Source organism: Theropithecus gelada, chromosome 4, assembly GCF_003255815.1.
Source record: "Theropithecus gelada isolate Dixy chromosome 4, Tgel_1.0, whole genome shotgun sequence".
Taxonomy (NCBI): Eukaryota; Metazoa; Chordata; class Mammalia; order Primates; family Cercopithecidae; genus Theropithecus; species Theropithecus gelada.
In genome coordinates, this window is record NC_037671.1 from 49,553,666 (window position 1) to 49,574,950 (window position 21,285).

Below are 21,285 nucleotides of genomic sequence, written 5' to 3' on the forward strand. Positions count from 1 at the left end.
CCCTTTCTCTCATGAAGCAATGAAGGGAGGCTGAAACTCTAACCACAGATATAATACTTCTGAACCTAGCTGCTAAGCATCACCTTAATATCTCACTCTAGTACGGCCCACAGTAATTTGATTATCAAAATTAATTTTGATAACCACTCCGAGTGTGAAGGGCAGGTCCTGTAATTCCCATTTTAAAAGGAAACATCTCAGAGTTAGAGAAATTGCTTGCCCAGGGTTTCCTATGGAGAAGAAACAGACTCCCTTCCTCCCACCCTGTCCAAGGCGCAGGGAAAGAGTGCACTGGTTAAGTCTCTCTGCACATACAAAGGCTGTAAAATAAAAGAAGGGAGAGAAAAAAAAAAAAAAAAAAAAAAAAAAAACATGGAAAACCAAATCATAAGGAAAACCAGAAATTCACTTGCTCAATTTTGTTTCTCTTTTTCTGCCCGCTATTGAGGAAGCAGACCATTATCTGCCTTGCTAGAGAAAACATCCCAGCCAGCCTAGGAACATGTGCTCAGGCAGTAAGCAACACATACCTACAGTCAGCTGGGATTTCCAGCTCTGGGGCACTGAACCCAGATAGCAGCCTTCCTGCTCGGCCATCTGCTTTCAGCAGTCCTGGAACTGGGTGGACATCCCCACCCAACACTAAGTGACCCTCAGTATTCAGCATCTAAAAGACCCATTATGTGTATGAGTTTTCACTAGTTAGGAACATTCTTCCATCTCTTTTGCCTCCAGAACCTGGAAATAATTGCAATATTAATAGTCAACATCTGACAAGGGCTTACAGTGGGTCCCAATCACCTCATTCTCAGAGTCACCCATAGGACAGGCTCTCATGTTGTTCCTATTTCTTCATGAAGAAACTGAGGCAGAGAGGCCAACTAATTTACTCAGGTCCCCAAAGTGACTATGTTGCCAGGACAGGGATTTTACCCGGCACACGTCTCCATACTGGTGTTCTGATCAGAGCCTTACTGGCTGGTTAGATGGCGATCCAGCACATTCCTCCTCCCGACCTCTTGGATTTACTCCTTTAGATTATCTACGTATGTGTCCATTTCTTCCTTCCATCCAAGTGTAAGCTTCCTTGATGGCATTGACTTTGTCTTACTCATCTTCGCATTGCCCAAAGTGCCTGTTATAATATTGTGCACAAAATTTGTTATGTAATATAGATTTAAAAATAAAATCACATCCTCTCCTTTACTGGTTAGCAGGGGAAACTTAAACCCAGGCATTAAACGACTAAAGGAAAATAACTGGCAAGCTAGAATTTTATTTCCAGCTATCCTTCAAAAAACTAAGGTGAAATAATGCAATTTATTTATTTATTTAGAGGGCACTTTTCAGACCAAGAAAAACAGAGTTTACTGCTGGAAACCTATACAGAGAAGTATTCTTTAGGCAAAAGAAAAATTATCTTAGGTAGAAGTTGAAGCTCCAGGAGGAAGGTAGTAAGAACAGAAAAAGATCAATAAATCCGTGTGACTCCTGACTGTGTAAAACCATAACAACTCTGCCTTTTAGCAGTATTGAAAGTGTAACCTGAAAATTCATGAAAACAAAAGCGAAGTGTAAGAGGAGGATAAATAGGATTCAAGCCTTCTAAGGTTGTTGTAGTATCTGTAAAATTGTAAGAAGTACATTTATTACCTATATGTCATAATTTAAGTACGTGTGTTGTAATCCCTTGGGTATTCATTAAAAGTGAAGTAAAAAATGTGAAATTAACAAGCTAACAGATGAGGAAAAATGGAATCAGGAAAAAATACTTGATTATTTCAAGAGAAAGTAAGAAAAGATGGAGAGAGAGAGAGGAAACAAAGAGGACAGGACACATTGAAAACAAAGATACGGTAGATTTAAACCTAAATATTTCAGTAATTACATTTTTAAAATTACATTTAAAAAGCAATTATATAATTACCTAAAAATGTAAACACACTGAAATTCTCTGATTGTCAAAAGCTATCAGACTAGATTCAAGGAAAAAATCTGAAATATATGCTTCTTACAAGAGACACTCTTTAAATAAAGACAGAGAAAAAATCAAAGTAAAAGGATGGAAAAAGAGATAACATATAAATTGGAATGCTGTATTAGGGCAGTGTTTTGTTTTTTAATAGCTTTGGCAAAATTGCAATAACTTCCAACTATCATCCCACTGCTTTGCTGCTTCTTCCAAATGCTCATGTCCCAGAAGGGAAGAATAGCTATGATTCTGGAAGGCTGGGTTCGGTTTAGATGTTGAACTTGAAAGAAGAGGGTGCTGAAAAATACAGCTCATACCTCAGATAAAGAAAGAGTCAGACTCTGAATGGGTGTAATTTAAAAATGGCGAATAGGCCACCATGGTTAATAATGAACTGGCTGTTCTTGACAGAGGCAACTAAAAGCCACACCAGGGTTAATCCTTTGAGTGGAACATAACATAGGCACCTTCAGGCTTATGAAGAGAAAAAACATTGACCATTAAAAAAAATGGTCATTTTTACCCATTAAGAGTCCATTAACTCCTGGGGCAAAGCCCCAAATCCCCAGCAGTACCACCACGCAGAGGGAGTACAAGCCCATCACAGGATGAGAATAAGAAGTCTCAATTAAGTCCCCTGCCTTCTGATTCTCTTGTTAGACAGGACAAATTTCAGAAATAAACTATGGACAGAGAGTAACATACTGTGCAATTACCACTTGAGCATCCCTAATCCCAAAATTCAAAATCCAAAACTTTTTGAGCGCCAACATAATGCCACAAGTGGAAAATTCCACACATGAGTACTTAACACAAACTTTGCTTCATGCACACACTTTTTCTAATTTTGTATAAACTTACCTTCAGTCTATGTATATAAGGTATATGTGAAACATAAATAAATTTCATGTTTAGACTCGGGTCCCATCTCCCAGCTACCTCATTATGTATATGCAAATATTCCAAAGTCTGAAAAAATCCAAAATCTAAAACACTTCCAGTCTCAAGCATATCAGATAAAGGATACTCAACCTGTAATAAGAACTGGCAGCCAGAAATCCATGTTCATTGGCTATTAAAATTAGAGTTAGAGCTGGATCCAAAATGCTGCTAGACATTGATGTATATTATTACAACGTGAAATAAAAAACTTAATATTGCCTTCTGAGCCTCCATCATAACTCATAGGGTATAGCAGAACCAAAGAGAAAGCTGTAGAGTGCTTTGACATTACTGTTCTCAAAAAATAAATAACAAAAAATAGCTACTATTAGAATCTTTTGGTATTATAGAAGAGATAAGGGGAAGGAAAGGATTCAAGTGTACAAGAATTTGGCACTTAGGAAGAAGGTGCTTTGTTCTCTTATTTGTTGATCTAATGATTTTATTATGAATCACTCTTTTTGACACGCACTCTCCCCTTTTTATTTTTCCATGGGCCCACCATAGGTTTGGGTTAACCAAATCCTAACCTTGCATCAGTTGTATGTTATCTTTCTTTTTTTTTTGAGATGGAATCTCGCTCTGTCGCCCAGGCTGGAGGGCAGTGGTGCGACCTCGGCTCACTGCAAGCTCCGCCTCCCGGGTTCACGCCATTCTCCTGCCTCAGCCTCCCGAGTAGCTGGGACTACAGGTGCCCGCCACCGCACCCGGCTAATTTTTTGTATTTTCAGTAGAGACAGAGTTTCATCATGTTAGCCAGGATGGTCTCGATCTTCTGACCTCGTGATCTGCCCACCTCGGCCTCCCAAAGTGCTGGGATTACACGCGTGAGCTACCGCGCCTGGCCATGTTATCTTTCTTTTAGGCATCATCAAGAACATTAGGTGACTTATTCTCACGTATCTAAATCCTTCTTTGAGCCTTAGGCTTGTCTTTCAGCTCTCTCCTTAAACCCAGTCTCTAAGAATGCATGGCAATGCTTTGCCTCTAAACTCCCTATATTCAAACTGCAGCCATTTTACCTAATTGGAGGGTTAACATCTCCCTCACTTTTCCCCAAATCCAGCTACATAAAGCCTAGTTTTAGTTTTGAATAATATTTCACACCTAAATTATTTCTTAGAAAGTCATAAGACACTGGTGTATGCCTTTGAATGTTTATCACTTGGGTCTATTAATAAGTATTTTTTCTGAAATTCCACATTTCAAAGAAGTTAAAAATATGCCAGGAGCTTTAAAAGACCACCTTCAAAGTCAGTTAGCACCTATAAATTATTATCATCCAGTTACTTGGATAAAAGATTCACCTGATAAATGGTTACATCAATTGTCAAGAAGTACTGTGCTATCAGTATAAAAAGATAAAAGAATTTGGACTTCTAAAGTACATAAAGTATACTTAAGCATAAGTATAAAGTATATAAAATGGAATCCTTTGATACACAAAATGTGATATAGAATGACAGTAAATTGAATTGATGTCATAAAAAATCTCTACCTAGCTCTTTTAGGTAACAAGTTTGGACCACCGGAATAAAACACAGACCTGCCCTTTAAATCTTTTTTTTTTTTTTTTTTTGAGACGGAGACTTGCTCTGTCGGCCAGGCTGGAGTGCAGTGGCCGCATCTCGGCTCACTGCAAGCTCCGCCTCCCGGGTTCACGCCATTCTCCTGCCTCAGCCTCCCGAGTAGCTGGGACTACAGGCACCCGCCACCTCGCCCGGCAAGTTTTTTGTATTTTTTAGTAGAAACAGGGTTTCACCGTGTTAGCCAGGATGGTCTCGATCTCCTGACCTCGTGATCCGCCCGTCTCGGCCTCCCAAAGTGCTGGGATTACAGGCTTGAGCCACCGTGCCCGGCCTGGCCCTTTAAATCTTAAGTGGGTTTTATCAAGTCTTAGTGGCAGCACTTTCTTTACTTTGGGAATATGTTCTGAAACCTGAATCAAAGTCTGTGGAAAATATGATTCAATATCCAAATCTGTACTTTATTCATGGCCTTTCAGGGAAGTACATACAATTAAAGAAAGGTTAAGTAAAATGAGTTACATCATGGTCCTAACTACCATTTGTAGAACACTTGCAATGAGTCAGGCATTTTATATGCTTTATTTCTCGTCTTAATCTTATATAGCAGGCTTGAAAACGTGAATAACAGAGGCAAGGAAAGTTGAAGTAACTTACCCTTCGTCACCTAAGCTAATATGTACCAGAGCCAGGAGTTAAATCCAGTGTTGTCTGGCTCCAAAGCCAGGGTTCATTGGCCATAAAGAAATCACACTCCTGGGTCCCCTCAGTTCCCATCTGATGTGCTCCACGAACAACCCAAGGAGGGGAATCAGTTCTGTCATCAACTGCCGCTAGCACCACCTGCATCCTCAGGACGCGAGAATGCTGCCTTCATAAGCCACTTCACAAAAACACCCTCTGGAGGAGAGGCGGGTGTAGTAAAAAGCGTATTTTCTTGGTTTTGTTCAAAGTGTGCCACGCAAAATGATATGGTAAATGGGGTAACAAAGAGAGCTTTTAAAAATACTGATTCATACTCTGCCCCCTGGAGATTCTGATGTGACTGGTCTGCAGGTAGGGTCCGAGCATCAGTATTTTCTTTAAAGTTTTCTAGACGATTCTAACGGACGGCCACTGAGAACCCCCATCCTAGAAGTTAGGGGGTGTGTGTGTGTGCGCGCCTATCCACCGAATATGTTATTTTTCTTTGTTCCCATACAACTGATAAAATTTGAAGCATAGGGGCAATAGGTCAGTGGTAAAGACACACAACCAGGGCTCCATTACCTGGGTGGTGTCTTCCATCAGCCCACGAATCTTCTCCACAACATCGTTTCTCCGATGCTGGCGCAGGGCGCTAATTAGCTGGGCGAGGCTGGCCTCGGGTCCCCGGATGGTCCAGTGCTGCAGAGCTGCGTAGGCCCGCTCGTGGTCGGCTGTGTACCCGTTGGAGAAAGCAGCAACCTCCCTCTCACTGGCATTGCAGAGAAACTGATAGATATCTTTCCACTGGCTTCCCACTTGGGCTGCTACAAGCTTCAGGATGTCGATACCTACACCAGAGAAAAAATAAAAAACAAATGAGGGCTTGTAAGGAAAGCTTCTTATCTAAGGCAGCTCTGTTTTAATGAATGAACTAGAAGAGGCACGCTTTCCTATCGCCCTGTGTCAAAGGAATGCATTGCCTCCCTTAAGCACTTGGCACAAGCAGCTCATCTTGTGGACTAGCTGGTACCCTCATACAAATTTCACTTCCTGAGTGCGGAACCAGAAGAAGGAGCGATCACGGAATTATAATAAATCAGACCCAAAACGATGTTTTGAAAGCCAAACCCAAATAAGGTATTCACAGTGATTTCTCTGTTACTGTAGTAATCCACCCTTGTTGAAGGAGAGGGGTGGATAAGTTCCAAGATCCCCAGTGGATGCCTGAAGCCATGGATGGTACACAGCCCTTTACACACTATGCATGAATTTCTTTTTCCTTCTTCACAATGTCGTGGATAGAAGATTCCTTCTTCTTGTAGATCTTAGCAACCTCAGCATACAATTGGCTTTTTTTTTCCTTTTTATTATTATTATTATTATACTTTAAGTTCTTTTCTTATTAAGTAGGGAACTTTCACATTTTCACTTAAAGGAAGCACTTTATGGCCGCTGGCATATCCAAATTGTCAGCATCATTCCTCTCGAGCTTTGGGCCATTATTAAGTAAAATAAGGGTGACTTGAACACAGGCACTGTGGTACCAGTACCGAGACAGTCAATCTGATAACCTAGACGGCTACTAAGTGACTCACAGGCAGGTGAGGTCTCCATCATGGATATGCGGGACAACGGGATGATTCCCTTCCCCAGCAGTACAGAGCAGGATGGTACAGGACCGTGAGATTTGACCACATTACTCAGAATAGTGCATAATCTAAAACTTAACTACTGTACTAAATACAAGAGTAACCAAGTAAATTAGAGGCTCCCATCTAAAAAACATGGTGACTTCATGGTATTTAGAAAAAGGGAAGCTGCAAATTAAAACTGCAATGGACTTTACCCAGCACTGTCTAGGTAAAAGGTGTTCAAGTTCTGGGAATGGTGTCCTTTATATCAATTGACAGTGTGCTCAGCTGTTCCAGGCCAATGGAAGCATTCCTGAAGAACACCTAACTTGTGCTCAAAGTCATGTTCAACAAGCAATTTTCTAATTCATTATTCAGTCTTCCAACTTGACTTGCATAGTTATAATGAAGACAGCAGCCAAAAGGACAGTGTAATAACAATAGCTGTTATCTTCCAGGTATTATGTTAAGGCATTAGCTCACTGAACATCTTTATAAGGCATTAATATTTCAATTACACAGGTAAGAAAAAAAAATACACTTAGAAAAGTTAGGCTACTGACCCAATATCACAAAGGTAGTTGAGTTAGTTATTGAACCCAACTCACCAGGTTTGCAATTGAAATCTGTATGTGTAACCACTATGAAATGTGACAATATTGACGGCACCTTCCAAGAGGAAGGAAATGCCTTGGCTTATAAATGACCATGACTGGTTATTCTGACAGACAGCTGTCCCCAGTGATTCAATATATTGTTATTCTGGCTCAGCAGTCACTTGAAAACCCAGTGAGTGTGCATTTGTGGTCCCCAGATCTGATGAACAGATGAAATGGTGATGATGAAACTGGTGAATTGCAAAAATCAAATCTCAAGATCCAAAAACTCAGGATAAGCACCTGGCACCAACCCTTCGTGAGGCAAGGTTCTCCCTGAGTAGCTTACTTTGGTGTCTCTCTCTTTACGGCATCTTCTGTCTGCAATTACCATCGGCTTTGCCAGGATTTACATGTGGGGTGCATATATCACCCTTATAGTAAGGGCTCTGGTATTTTACTACAATGGGTGAGTAAGCCCTCTGAATCAATGTCATGTCTTTGGTTTTTTTTTTTTTAGATGAAGTTTTGCTCTTGTCACCTAGGCTGGAGTGCAATGGCGCCATCTTGGCTCATTGCAACCTAGGCCTCCTGAGTTCAAGGGATTCTTTTGCATCACCCTCCCAAGTAGCTGGGATTACAGATGCCTGCCACCACACCTAGCTAGTTTTTGTATTTTTAGTAGAGATGAGGTTTCATCATGTTGGCCAGGCTGGTCTCGAACTCTTGACCTCAGGTGATCCGCCTGCCTCGGCCTCCCAAAGTGCTGGGATTACAGGTGTGAGCCACCGCACCTGGCCAATATCACGTCTTTGAATGAGGCCATGCTCACTTGCCCTGATAACATAGCTGTTATAGTTAACAATATCTTAAAAATATTTACTAATCAATAAAAAAATAGGGTCACATTCCCAAGTGAGGCTTAGGAGAGAAAGGAAAAAAAGAATAAAGAGGGGCTTACTGTTCTGATTTCTCAATCAAAGGTTTCCTAGAAAAAAAAATTTTTTTTGCATCCATCAGTTGTTCAGAAAAATATTTATAAAATGAGCTGTCAATTATTGCCAATAAAAACAATAATAATTATAAAAGTGTCTGTAAAAATGAAGGACACTGTGGCTCCTCAACATGCATTCTTACTCTGCCGAGCAATCCTACTGAGGCAGATGATGTGGAAGACTGTATACACATCCTGAACCAATCCACTGAAAATGGTTTTCAAAAATAAGTTCCTAGTAGAAGGCTGTTTTCTTGTCAACTATAAAAGTAGAAAGCTGGCTGGGTAGGGTGGCTCACACCTCTAATGCAGCACTTTGGGAGGTTGAGGCAGGTGGATCACTTGAGTCCAGGAGTTCGAGACCATCCTGGGCAACATGGTGAAAATCCATTTCTACAAAAAATATAAAAATTAGCCGGGTGTGGTGGCATAGGCCTATAATCCCAGCTACTTGGGAGACTGAGGTGGGAGGATTGCTTGAGCCCCAGAGATGGAGGTTGCAGTGAGCCAAGATTACACAATTGTACTCCAGTCTGGGCAAAAGAGGGAGACTCTAAAAAAAAAAAAAAAAGAATGTAGAATGCCACAAAAAATAAAAAAAGGACGCCACAAATTGAGTCATTACTGTACTTCTCACAGTTTTCCCTGGCAGTGTGACGTTACTTGAACCAATTGCTTTTCAGTTTTCTGAGCAATGCTTAGTTAGATACAGAGTTTTTGATTTCAAGCAAATAGACGCCTCAGAAAACCCATATCCGATTTAAAACCCTGCAGGTAGCTTTAAGGAATAAGCCAGCTCTTTGTGGTTGATGTGGTAGACTCTTCCAAACACCAAGTCTTGTTAGTCCCTGAATCTTAATTTAGACCAATTTGACTAAGGCCCACAGTGTCTTACATGAAAACATGACCGCGTTTTCTGGTAAGTAGGACCATTGCTTAAATCCTCATAATGCCAATGACAGTGGCTTTGGGCAAACCTCTAACTGTCATGTCCATTTCCTCATGTATACAATGGAGAAACTCACTAGGGTCACTGGGGATAAGCTGATTAACATTTTCTGTAGAGTTAATTTATTTTTGGAAGTGCTCCCATCATTATGAAAGCTCCACATACGGAGCACTAAACTTAAGGCTCAATACATTTCAGATGCAAATACACGGCCTTTACGAAGTAATTACAGAGTTTAAAAGGTTTAAGTTTAACAACCACTCCTTCTTCCAAAACCCAGTACTGTATTTATCCTTTTTTAAGGCACAAAAGAAAGAAAGAAAAAAAACCCCACAAAGAATAGATACAATGAGATTTCTCATAAACTAAAATGGACTGGAAGCTAAACTTAAGGTCTACAAATCAGGTTTCATCTTGTTCTCTCTCTCAACTAGATTCTCTACTATGAAAACATGAGGTCAACTCCATGAACTGACTGGGGTCACCAATGTTCTTTACTGCTGTCCTCTCCCCCCATGGAGTTGATAAATCAAAGATAAATCAATGACTTCCTCAGGGGATACCAACCTTTTAGTCTAGCACATTATCACAAAACCCCAGTGAGGAGACCAGATTGGGGCTTTGAATGCCTTCTTTGTTTAGGAAAAAGTGTTAGGCAAAAGAAAACAATCAACTACACAGAAAAACAGGAGGATGATTTGCCAAATTGAGATAGTTACCTCTTTGGGGAGGGGAAGGAGCACAGAAGGGATTTCAAAGGTATTCATAAAGTTCTGTTTCCTAGGCTGGACAGTGGAGAAATCGGTTTTCTTTTCATGTTATTACTTTTATTTGAGATTTTACTATTCCTTTTTAAACTGTCTATATAACATACATATATATAACATACACATATATAAGATGTGTTTATATATACTTTATAAATACACAAGATTAAGTGTTCAACTTTGTTGGCAAGGAAATCGCATGCAGAGGGGTTGGTGACTAGTCCAGGTCACCCACCCAGTTAGTGGTGCCTCAGTAGTGGTTAACAGGGAATATGATGTAGTGGAGGAACATTATTATTTGCTGGAATTACTCTCCTCAGGAATGGCCATCCAGCCTAGGATGAATGCACTCAAGGCTGGTCACAGTGTGTGTGCTGCCTCCTGGTCTGTTATTATTGACCAAGTATATGTTGGTGCAAAAGCAATCGCAGGCTGGGCGGGTGGCTTATGCCTGTAATTCTTTGGGAGAATAAGGTGAGTGGATCCTTGATTCAGGAGTTCGTGACCAGCCTGGCCAACATAGTGAAACCCTGTCTCTATTAAAAATACAAAAAATTAGCCAGATATGGTGGTGCATACCTGTAATCCCAGCTACTCAGGAGGCTGAGGCAGGAGAATCGCTTGAACCTGAGAGACAGAGGTTGTAATGAGCCAGGATTGTACCACTGCACTCCAGCTTAAGCAACAGAGTAAAACTCTGTCTCAAAAAAAAGTAATTGTGTTTTTTTTTTTTTGGTCACCAAAATGGCAAAGACCACAGTAATTTTCGCACCACCTAATAGACACTGGAACAGTTTCCCCAGGGACTTTATTTCTCTTCTTGTGATCTCGGCTCACTGCAGCCTCTGCCTCCTGGGTTCAAGAGATTCTCCCACCTCAGCCTCCCTAGTACCTGGGACTACAGGTGCGCACCACCATGCCCGGATAATTTTTGTATTTTTAGTAGAGACGGGGTTTCACCATGTTGGCCAGGCTGGTCTCAAACTCCTGACCTCAAGTGATCTGCCCACCTCAGCCTCCCAAAGTGCTGGGACAACAGGCATGAGCCACCGCACCCTTTATTTCCTTTCTTTAAATCTATGATACCCTAAAAGAAAGAGAAAAAGAGAGAGAAAGAGACAAGTCAGCAAACTTTTCCTGTAAGGACAGCAGTAAATATTTGAGGCTTTGAAAACCATACAGTCTCTGTCATGACTCCCCATCTCTGTTGGAGCATGAAAGCAGCCACCAACACCACAGATGAATGTGGCTGTGTTCTAATAAAACTCCATTTACAAAAAAAGTAGGCTGGATATGGCCCACGGGCTGTAGTTCTCCAGCCCCTGCAATGACAGCAATTTAAAGAGACCTTGGGTAGGACTGTCAAATAGCATAAAGATTTAGAAAAGCATTTCATTCAAAGAAAAGAAACCACACTCAGAACACAATGAAAGTTCCCACCGCAATGATTAACCTCAATGTGAAATGACAGTGACGTGGAGACCACCTCTCTGCTTGGCCGGATGCCCAGTCATCTGTCCCATTGGAGTTCCCAGGGTTCTCATCAAAATTGATGACAGTCGCTGTGTTGAACTGATCTAAATTGTTTAACTGGATGTGGTGCCAAGTGTCTTTTTCCTTACGTTGAAAAGTAGCACAACCCTCAACCCACTGGAGGGCTGATAGACAGGGGCATAGAACATCACGTTGCCTCTTTTTTGTGTGTGTGAGACAGAGTCTCACTCAGTCACCCAGGCTGGACTAGAGTACAGTGGTACAATCTTGGCTCACTGCAACCTCCACCTCCTGGGTTCAAGAGATTCTCCAGCCTCAGGCTCCCGAGTAGCTAGAACTACAGGTGTGCACCACCACGCCCAGCTAATTTTTGTATTTTTACTAGAGACAGGGTTTCATCATGTTGACCAGACTGATCTCGATCTCCTGGCCCCAAGTGATCCACCTGCCTAGGCTTCCCAAAATGCTAGGATTATGGGTGTGAGCCACCGTGCCCTGCCAACATTGCCTTTTCTCTTGGTGCCAGATCCTGGAGTTCTGGAGAATGGATGAAGTTTCTGGGGAGGTCATCAAAGGAGTCAAGCCCTATACATCCGAGGCTGTACTAGTCAGGAACTGTCTGAGAAGGTGGCCCTGGCCCCTGGAGAAAAGTACGAGGATGGGAAGGATCAGGTAGTGGGAAGATCATCAGTAGTAGTTGCAAGACATGGTTTCAAACTCCAGCTTTGTGACTTGTTAGTTGTGTGACCCTGGGCAAATGGCAACCTCTCAGATTTCACTTTTCACTTAAGTGAAATCGAAACACCACCTCTTATCTGGTAGAGTGGTTAAGGAGATTTATGCGATCAAGCATTAAAGACTCCTAGGGTGGCACGTCAGTACAGTTCAGCTCTCCTTCCCCTGCCCCTCCATTTTTGCCTGGACAAGTGTCATTGGGTCAATGAACCTAAAAGATGGGAAGAGTTCTATACAAACACAGGTTTTAGCATCGGGATTACTGGTGCTAAACAATGGAGCCAAGCACCAGACTCCCGGCTTCCTGTGTTTCTTGGAACCTCACACGTACACATTAGCAGATCGCTGAAGTCATCCACAGGAGGAGAAATGTGGAAGGAAAAATGCCGCTGCCACCACCTCTGCCACATGCAGGCCATCACAGCCATACGCAATGGCTTCTTCCAAGCGAGCTGGTACTGACCTGATCCCCAGCCAGAGAGCTCAAGAACTGAGGTATGAGCTGATCAACTGGTTATTATGGAAGAAATGGCAATTTCCAGTGCAGTAGAAAATCTTGAATTACATATTATCTGGGGGACAATCCTAATTTGAAGCTCATTTTTTAAAAGCTGAATATCAGCTTCGGGATGCAAAAATGGGTTCCTTCTCTTTTAATAAAAACCCAAATTGACCTTTGTAACTAGAGAAAATATGAAGGCTGTTTTCCTCGTGGAGATAAATATCTGAAATGAATGTCATCACTGAGAAAACATATCAAAGCCTTCCTTGGAAGAAGTATAAAGGACAGTGAAGACAAAGTCGGAGGAAGCAAAGGCTGCCCGAAACTACACAACATAGCACTCAGTTTCATGCTGCACAACCACGCTTCATGCAGAATGGGTGCATCTAAGAGATAGGTTTATAAACTTTTTGATGGTATCAAACTCATCCTATAAAAAGATTCAAGCACCCCCAATACATCTTGCTACATGTAATGTCAGTTCTCATTATTCTTCTAGAAAGAGAGTTGTAAAGGGATAAATAATGAGAAAATTCCCGGGGAGGCAATTAATACACAACCTCCTCCCAGGACAGATGACTCCACAGTTATCCCTGTGCCAGTTTCTCAACACACACCCAGCAGTCTCCTGAGATGTACACATGGAAGATGGGAGACATGAACTCAAGACAACCTCCCTTCTAACACCCCCCAAAACCTCCTCAAAAGACATGCTCCTAGTAGGCAAGCACTGTGTCCATAACCTTACAAGCTGCAAATACAGGGACAAAGATGGCCACAGCACATACAGCAAATATACAAAGTAACATATGTCAAAGTCAGAAATTGGAATAAAAGGCTGGCTTTAACATTACTGGAATTGATGTGCCACATACAATGGTCATGTCCTCAAAGGTGCCTTTGAGGCCAAGCCCAAGTCCACACTGCTTTGACTAGCAGTATCCCCAGAACTTATCAGAGGAATACCACAAGTATCTTTGGATGAATGGATGAGAGCTTTTTTTTTTTTTGTCATCTCTATCCTCTTAACTCAGTCTCCTCACCATCTGTCATCTCATTAGCTTCTGTAACCTAAGCCACTGAGAACCTGAGTGGCCCCAGGCCCACACACACCCTAGCCTTGTGGCCCTGCCAGATCTCCAGCCTCTACAATAATGAGACGAAAGAACAACGGTTCTATGGTGTTCTGTGCTCACCAATGGGTGAAACCTGGGCTCCCAGGAACCCCGTTCTTGTACAAGGGCCTCTCCCTCTGCCAGTGCCCTCTTCCCATTGAGAGTGATCCACTGCATCCACTTTAGTGGTCAAAGCTCACAAGCGGGAAAGTTCTCCCAGATTCTCCCACTGCAGCAGAATCCTTCTGCTGGGATCAGCTGTCCAAGCTGTGGTCTCTCCGGCCTAATAACAGAGTAAGTGTTCCTAAAAGCAACATACCCACATGTACCTGTGATTCATAGTAACCAGTATACCATAGCTTGGTTAAAAATTTGTGTACCAACAGCAGTAACTTCCAGTACGTCCACTATAGAGGAAACTGCTTTATTAGTGCTGGGAACTATGTATGCCCCAGGTTAAAAATAGTCCTTTCCTAATTGAGGTGTAAAAGTTAGAAGATCTGTTTAGATTTTACTTTAGCTGCAAAAAAATTATTTCTGAAGCAGAATTTATCACTATCTGGTTGAAGGTTTAATAGACAATAACTGTAAGCTCAGATGAACCCTGGGGACTATTAAGAAAGAAAAAGAAAAAGAAAAAACAAAAAACACTGTGCAAAGATCTCTTGAAGTAAATGGACAACATGTTTTCCCATGATAGACTATCAAAACAGTAGACAATTTTCCAAATGGAAGAAATATCACTGATACTGCGAGGAAAACGAATCATCTTTTATTTCATTCCACTGGGCAAAAACCAAAACAAAAACATCCCTCCTTCCTCTTTATCTCAGTCTGTTTTTGAAGCTATCCCAAATACCTGAAGCTGTTAACTTATTCATTCAACAAAAATTTATTGAGCATCTACTTTGTGCCAGACACTTTTCTAGGTACAGGCACTTTTCATGGCAGTGAACAAATGCCAAGTGAAACAAAATCCCTTTCTTTGTGAAGGCTACGTTCCATTGTGGGGAAGTAATAAAACATAAATGGTGTTAGATAGGGAGGAGAGCTAAGGAGAACAACAAAGCAGGGAAAGAGGATAGGGTAGAAGGTGATGGGGCTGCCACATCTAAGAGAAGCCTCACAGAGGTAGCATCAAGCCCTTAATGGAGAAAGCTGTGCAGATTATCTGCGGAAACAGGGTTCTGGGCAAAGGGAGCAGCAGGTGCAATGGCAGGAAGGGTATTGGCATGGACAAGATGGAGCAAGAAGGCTGGCATGGCTGGAGCAAGTGGGCCAGGCAGAGGGACCAGTAGGAGTCGTAGAGAGAGAAAAAATTGGAGTTGGGAGAGTGCAGATCACATCTGGACTTTAAGCTGCTACTCTGCATTCAACAGAAAGTCACTGGAGACCTTGGGGAGAGAAATGACACAGTCTGACTTTACATTTAAATGATATCATTCCAGGTGTTGGGTCAAGAATACACTGAACGGGGCACAGATAAAAATGGAGCAACCAGTTAGAGGCCACAGCAGTAATCCAGCAGAGGTAATAATGGTCTGGGCCAAAGTGGTGTCCGTGGAGGTGATGGGAGATGGTGGACTTCTGCATGTATTTTGAAGTTAGAGCTGACAGACAGGATTGACTAATGAGTCAAATATGGGGCGAGAATGTAATAAAGGAATCAAGGATGCTAAGGTTTCGGCCTGAGCAGGTGGAAGGCAGGGGACCACTTTCTGTGATGGGCAATTGATGTGGAGGTATGGTTTGGAATTTGGCATTAGACATCTTTTTTTCTTTTTTTTTTGAGACGGAGTCTCGCTCTGTCGCCCAGGCTGGAGTGCAGTGGCCGGATCTCAGCTCACTGCAAGCTCTGCCTCCCGGGTTCACGCCATTCTCCTGCCTCAGCCTCCCGAGTAGCTGGGACTACAGGCGCCCGCCACCTCGCCCGGCTAGTTTTTTGTATTTTTTAGTAGAGACGGGGTTTCACCGGGTTAGCCAGGATGGTCTCGATCTGCTGACCTCGTGATCCGCCCGTCTCGGCCTCCCAAAGTGCTGGGATTACAGGCTTGAGCCACCGCGCCCGGCCGGCATTAGACATCTTAAGCAGGAGGTGCCCGTTAAACATCTGGGTCTGTCAAGCAGGCAGGAGCATATTTCTATAGTGCGTTCAGGTAAAAGATCCAGGCTGGAATATGCACTTGGGAATTACCAGCAGATAGATGGTATTTAAAGTTGTGGGTCACCAAGGGAGGGTTTGTACACTGAAAAGAGGTGCAAGCACTGAGTTCTGGAGCTCTCCACTGTTCAGAGTTTAGAGGTCAGGAAAATGAGGAGGAACCCGCCATGGAGACAGAGAAGAAACAGCCCAAGATGGAGGAGGAAAACCAGGACAACGTGGTGTTTTGGAGGCAAAGGGAAGAAGGTGTTTCAAGGAAAAGGGAGGTAAGAGTATCAATTGCTGCCCAATAGGCCAAGCAGAAGAAAACTGAGAACTGAAAAGTGGCGTTAGAATCATGTTGTCAGACTCTATGGAAAAAAGGTGAGACTGCGGCTGAAAGACCGCCATGTTTACTAATTCTAAGACACCTGAATGTATATTTTAATCAATGCCTTCTCATAGTTTGTTTGTAGTGTTTCCTTTTTCTCCTTAGTGGTGTATAAAAGAGTGGTATGTCTCACAGTTAACTGTGTCTCAGATTTGGTGAAATATAGGAAGAGGTTTTTTTTACTTATACATTTGAATTCACCTATTCGTTAAAATTTGACACATCATCAATAAGCCTAATATGTCAAATTCTATACATACATTGCAATGTTAACCACCAATTACTCGTGAAGAACATCAGCAGAATTCCAGAAATTCCTCTTCTTCTGCAAAATCTGCTTATGTAATACCTGACCAGGTTGACTCAAGGACATACATTTTTAGATGTATTTTTTCTATTTGTATTTGAGTCCTATGTGGGGGAAATGCTGATTTGCTTTTCAATATCCGAAACAGCTTAAATTTAAAAGCTGTTTGTTAAAACAGAGAGTGACATATACATTTTAAAAATAAATACCTTAGGTTGGGCACAGTGGTTCACACCTGTAATCCCAGCACTTTGGGAGACCAAGAGGTCAGGAGTTTGAGACCAGTTTGGCTAACATGGAAAAACCCCATCTCTACTAAAAATACAAAAATTAGCCGGGCATGGTGGTCCCAGATACTCAGGAGGCTGAGGCAGGAGAATCACTTGAACCTGGGAGGCAGAGGTTGCAGTGAGCCGAGATCACGCCACTGCACTCCAGCCTGGGCGACAGAGCAAGACTCTGTCTCAAAAAATAATAAATTAATTAATTAATAGCTTCACCCTAAAGGCTAGAGAACAAAGTCACTAGAGGGCGGGTCTGAGGAGAATAACAGTCTCTGACTCCCAAAGTCAAAGGCCATGCCTCTGGCCACCTTGTACATAAGATAATGCTTTTTAGGCTACAACCATGAGAGGCTTTTTTCCTGCCAACAGTTTTGTGTGCTTTATAATCCTCAAACACCCTAAGAGGTTAAAGAGAAAGGTGCTGTCTACTGGAAATGGCATTCCTGGACTCAGAGGTGGAAAAGGCAGTGGGATGGGGGTGGGGGTGAGAACAGTCCAACCCCGCCGCTGGAAAATGACTGCGGCCGTCAGCCCAGAGCTGGAACACTAGGACACAGCAGCCTCTTAAAGGGAATAACCTGCTCCTTTCAGCCTGGCTTCCTGCTGTTTACACTTCAAGCCTACTTCCCATAGGAAATTCGGGCTGACAGACAGGATGACTGTCTGGAATTTTTAGTCAAAAAGTCTACCTGGCAAAGGAGGGAAAGCTTCTTTGGTTGCAGCAACTGCTGCTGCTGTTGCCACTGCTGTCTGGTGCTGAGAAAAACATCAAGTTCAACAGAAGTGAGTTCAGATTAGAAGGACTCCATTACCTCTGACTTGAAACAGCCTCTATTTCTTAAAACAGCCTTGTAGAGCCTTCAGCCACTGGGTGTCTGGCTTTAGAATTTTTTTATTTCAAGCAATTTATGAACAAGTAGGAAATCTGAGTGATTTCTACAGAGGAAAATTTACTGCTGATGACAATTTTGTAGGCGTTTTATTTCAGAACAAGCTGGGCTTTGCTAAGGTAAATAATTTTTTTCTTGATTGAGCAGTTTTGGTTTTTTTTGTTTTGTTTTTTAAATCAACCACAAAAGGTTAGACCTTTCTAGCACCAAGTAATTTATGGGAAAATCCAGATTCTGATCATTAAGGGACAGTGTCTAGTGTCAGATCAGTGCCTGACTTTAAAACCTGGCACTGCTACTTCCTAGCTATGTGACCTTGGGGAAGTTACTCTTCAAACCTCAGTTTCCCCATCTGTAAAATAGGAATAGTAGTGGCCTTCCTTCTAGGGTTATGAAAATGGAGTTGATATTTATAAAGACTTAGAACAGGACATGGCACTCAGGAAGTATATCAATCTTTGTTAAAGAAAAGTAGAATGTGAAAACAATGTAGCAGAAGGAGCCTTTCCTATAAAGGTTAAAAATGTATATCACAGTAATCACATTTTATGTCATCTTTGCATTCCAAATCTCCTGATCTTGCCTATGCTGGTAGTAACAAACACCCCATAACTTCATTTTAAGCAAAACCAAAGTGGCAAAGTGCTAACATATCATCCCTAACACACTTGATTTGTTCATTTTCAAACACTGCATATGGTGGTTTTAATGATTCAGATAAAAGTTTTCTTCAGCTATTCCTGATACTTGATTGAAGAGTTTATTAATATTGTTCAAATATATCCACAGCACAGCTTACAGTTGATCAACTTCTGTCACCTAACCACTGAAACCTCTAGGAAATCTTTGTATAAGAAACATGCAGTTCCACTCCTACAATTGCACTGCATTGCAAATGTACTCCCACTATTGGACTGGCCCTTACTACTTACCCTAGAAAGAGGGAGAAGTCTGCAGAGTTCTGAGTCTGGGAGATGGGTTTTGTTCACAACCCCCAATAAAGACAAATTCTCCCACATTTGACCAATCCTAAAAGAGGAATCACACTTGGGGAAGGAAGGAAACATTTTTTTCTAAGCCTGTGGTTGGGATTCATAGGAACTTAGAACTCTGAACTGGGCTGTTATTGATTAAACCATTTTTGCTGGTTTGCTAGGGAAAGAGGGATGTTATGATTTGCTTTGCTTGAGTAGTACATTGTGGATAAGGGATAGAATGGAAGAAATAAAAAACGTTATCACCAGAAACTCAAGTCCTAAAATATAACTTAATTCAATATATAAATAAATACGCTAAGCAAATTATGTCTTGGTTGTTAAGCAGCGTTATTTCCCCAAAGAACAGTCTTTACATTCAAATTGAGACATCAAAGTTATGCTAATAAGAGGTTCGACCACCAAGCCAGCTGGTCTGTACTTTAACTTAGTATTTGAATTTCAATCCTAAAATACAGAAGGGGTTGGTTGTAGGTTGTTTCCAACTGCAAGTTTCAGTTTTTGCATCTCCGAAGAGAAGGATTTTAAGATGAAAAGAGACATTCCAAATAATTTGAATCCAAGACCTTTATCATTAAGGTGAGCAAAATCAGGCCCACGGGGTCCTTCCCTCTGCACAGCTTCCCTCCCGAGCCAATGCTGCCCCACTCCACACATCTCCCAATGAGCAGGTTTGCTTTTTCACTGGTACACAGAATATTCCGTTCTATCGCCTCCCAAGGCTGCACCCATCAACTTAGCAGGTGCCACCCATCCTACAGGAGCAGACCCATGTGAGTAAATTTCCTTCCTTCCAGCCTCTAATATTGTTAGTCAGACTACCCATACCACAGTCTGATTTTCTTTTTTCTTTTTTTTTTTTTTTGTTGCGATGAAGTCTCATTCTGTCACCCAAGCTGGAGTGCAGTAGTGAGATCTCGGCTCACTGTAACCTCCGCCTCCCAGGTTCCAGTGGTTCTCCTGCCTCAGCCTCCTGAGTAGCTGGGACCAGAGGCACGCACCATCACGCCCAGCTAATTTTTGTATTTTTTAGTAGAGATGGGGTTTCACCACGTTGGCCAGGCTGTTCTCGAACTCCTGACCTCAAGTGATCAGGCCCCAGCCTCCCAAAGTGCTGGGATTTTAGGCGTGAGTCACCACACCTGGCCTCACACTCTGATTTTCTTTTCCACTCTTCTTGTACTGGTCAATCTTTAAGTCATTTTATAGTCAAAGTTCCTAGTGCAGTTGTTGCCTCTGCAACCACTTCTTCTGGCCTATGTGACTCATTATAAATTTTGACCCTAGACAGATTTCTACTTGGGTTGAAAATCAGATACAATGTCCCTCCGCCTGACCTCAGCTCTCCATGAATGCTTCAGTATGGCTCATCTCCCTGACCTTGTGGGGAAGAAAAAGGGGCAACCAACCTGGCAATTTTATCAATGTTACATATTATATCAATCAATCTGCATAGACATCCCATGAGATAGGAGTCACGTCCACATTACAGGTGAGACACAGGCTTGGTACCATGGCATAGACAGGACTGATATTCAAAACCCAAGTATATCTGACGCATGAGCCCTCACCTTTCACTGCACTATGCTGCCTCCCAGGGTGAAGTAAACAATTATCAACCCCATCTTTCTGAATCTTGGTTGCTTCTTTGAATATAAATCTCTTGAATATGTCTCTCCATCAACCCCCACTCCTCATCATGGGGTCCTAGAAAGGGAAACAAGTAGAAATTGAGGAGAAATATGTTGCAACAGTGTATTTGTGATGGTCTAGGTTTCAAGCGTCTGTCCACACCTCCACTCCTCCTTCACCAAAGGATGGAAGGGTAAGAGTGAGATGCAGTATATGCACTAGTTCCCAGCTCCGGATCCAAAGCCATATGCCTGAGAGCCAGTCCCGGCTCACCACTGACTCGTGGTGTGGCCTTAGTCAACTTACTTTATCTTCCTGTGCCACTGCTCCTCATGTGTAAAACTGGCATGATCCTGACATCATAAGATTATTCTGAGAATTCAACAAGAAAATATATATAAATCCCACAGAACAGTGCCTGGCATATCATAAGCATTCAGCAAACAGGAAGTATTATTCTCTCCCTTCCCTCACCAATAATAAGGTTCTCCTAGAGGAACTTTCTTATAGATTTATCCTGGACGAGAACATGTTCAAGTAAAACTGAGTTAAAGTCAGAGAATGTCAAAAGCAGCCAGAAAGGTGCTCAAGTCTCTAAGAGGGTTCAAGGAAAGGAGACATGAGAAGAATACCTTTGTCTCTTCAAGAGAAAGGTGGGAAGGTTTCATGCATGTTGAAAGAGTTTAAGAATTTCTTTAAGTTGCTTTCACCTGGAGCCAAGATCGCCTAATGTATC

At 42.1% G+C, this 21,285-nt stretch overlaps 1 protein-coding gene across 1 annotated transcript in view; it reads right to left on the minus strand.

Moving 5' to 3' along the window:
- Window positions 1-21,285, minus strand: part of TNFRSF21 (TNF receptor superfamily member 21) — a 73,509-nt gene that overhangs the window by 16,936 nt on the left and 35,288 nt on the right. Inside the window, exon 5 of the mRNA XM_025383636.1 lies at window positions 5,710-5,975. Within this exon, the coding sequence (XP_025239421.1) occupies window positions 5,710-5,975 (266 nt within the window). The remainder of the gene's footprint in view (window positions 1-5,709; window positions 5,976-21,285) is intronic.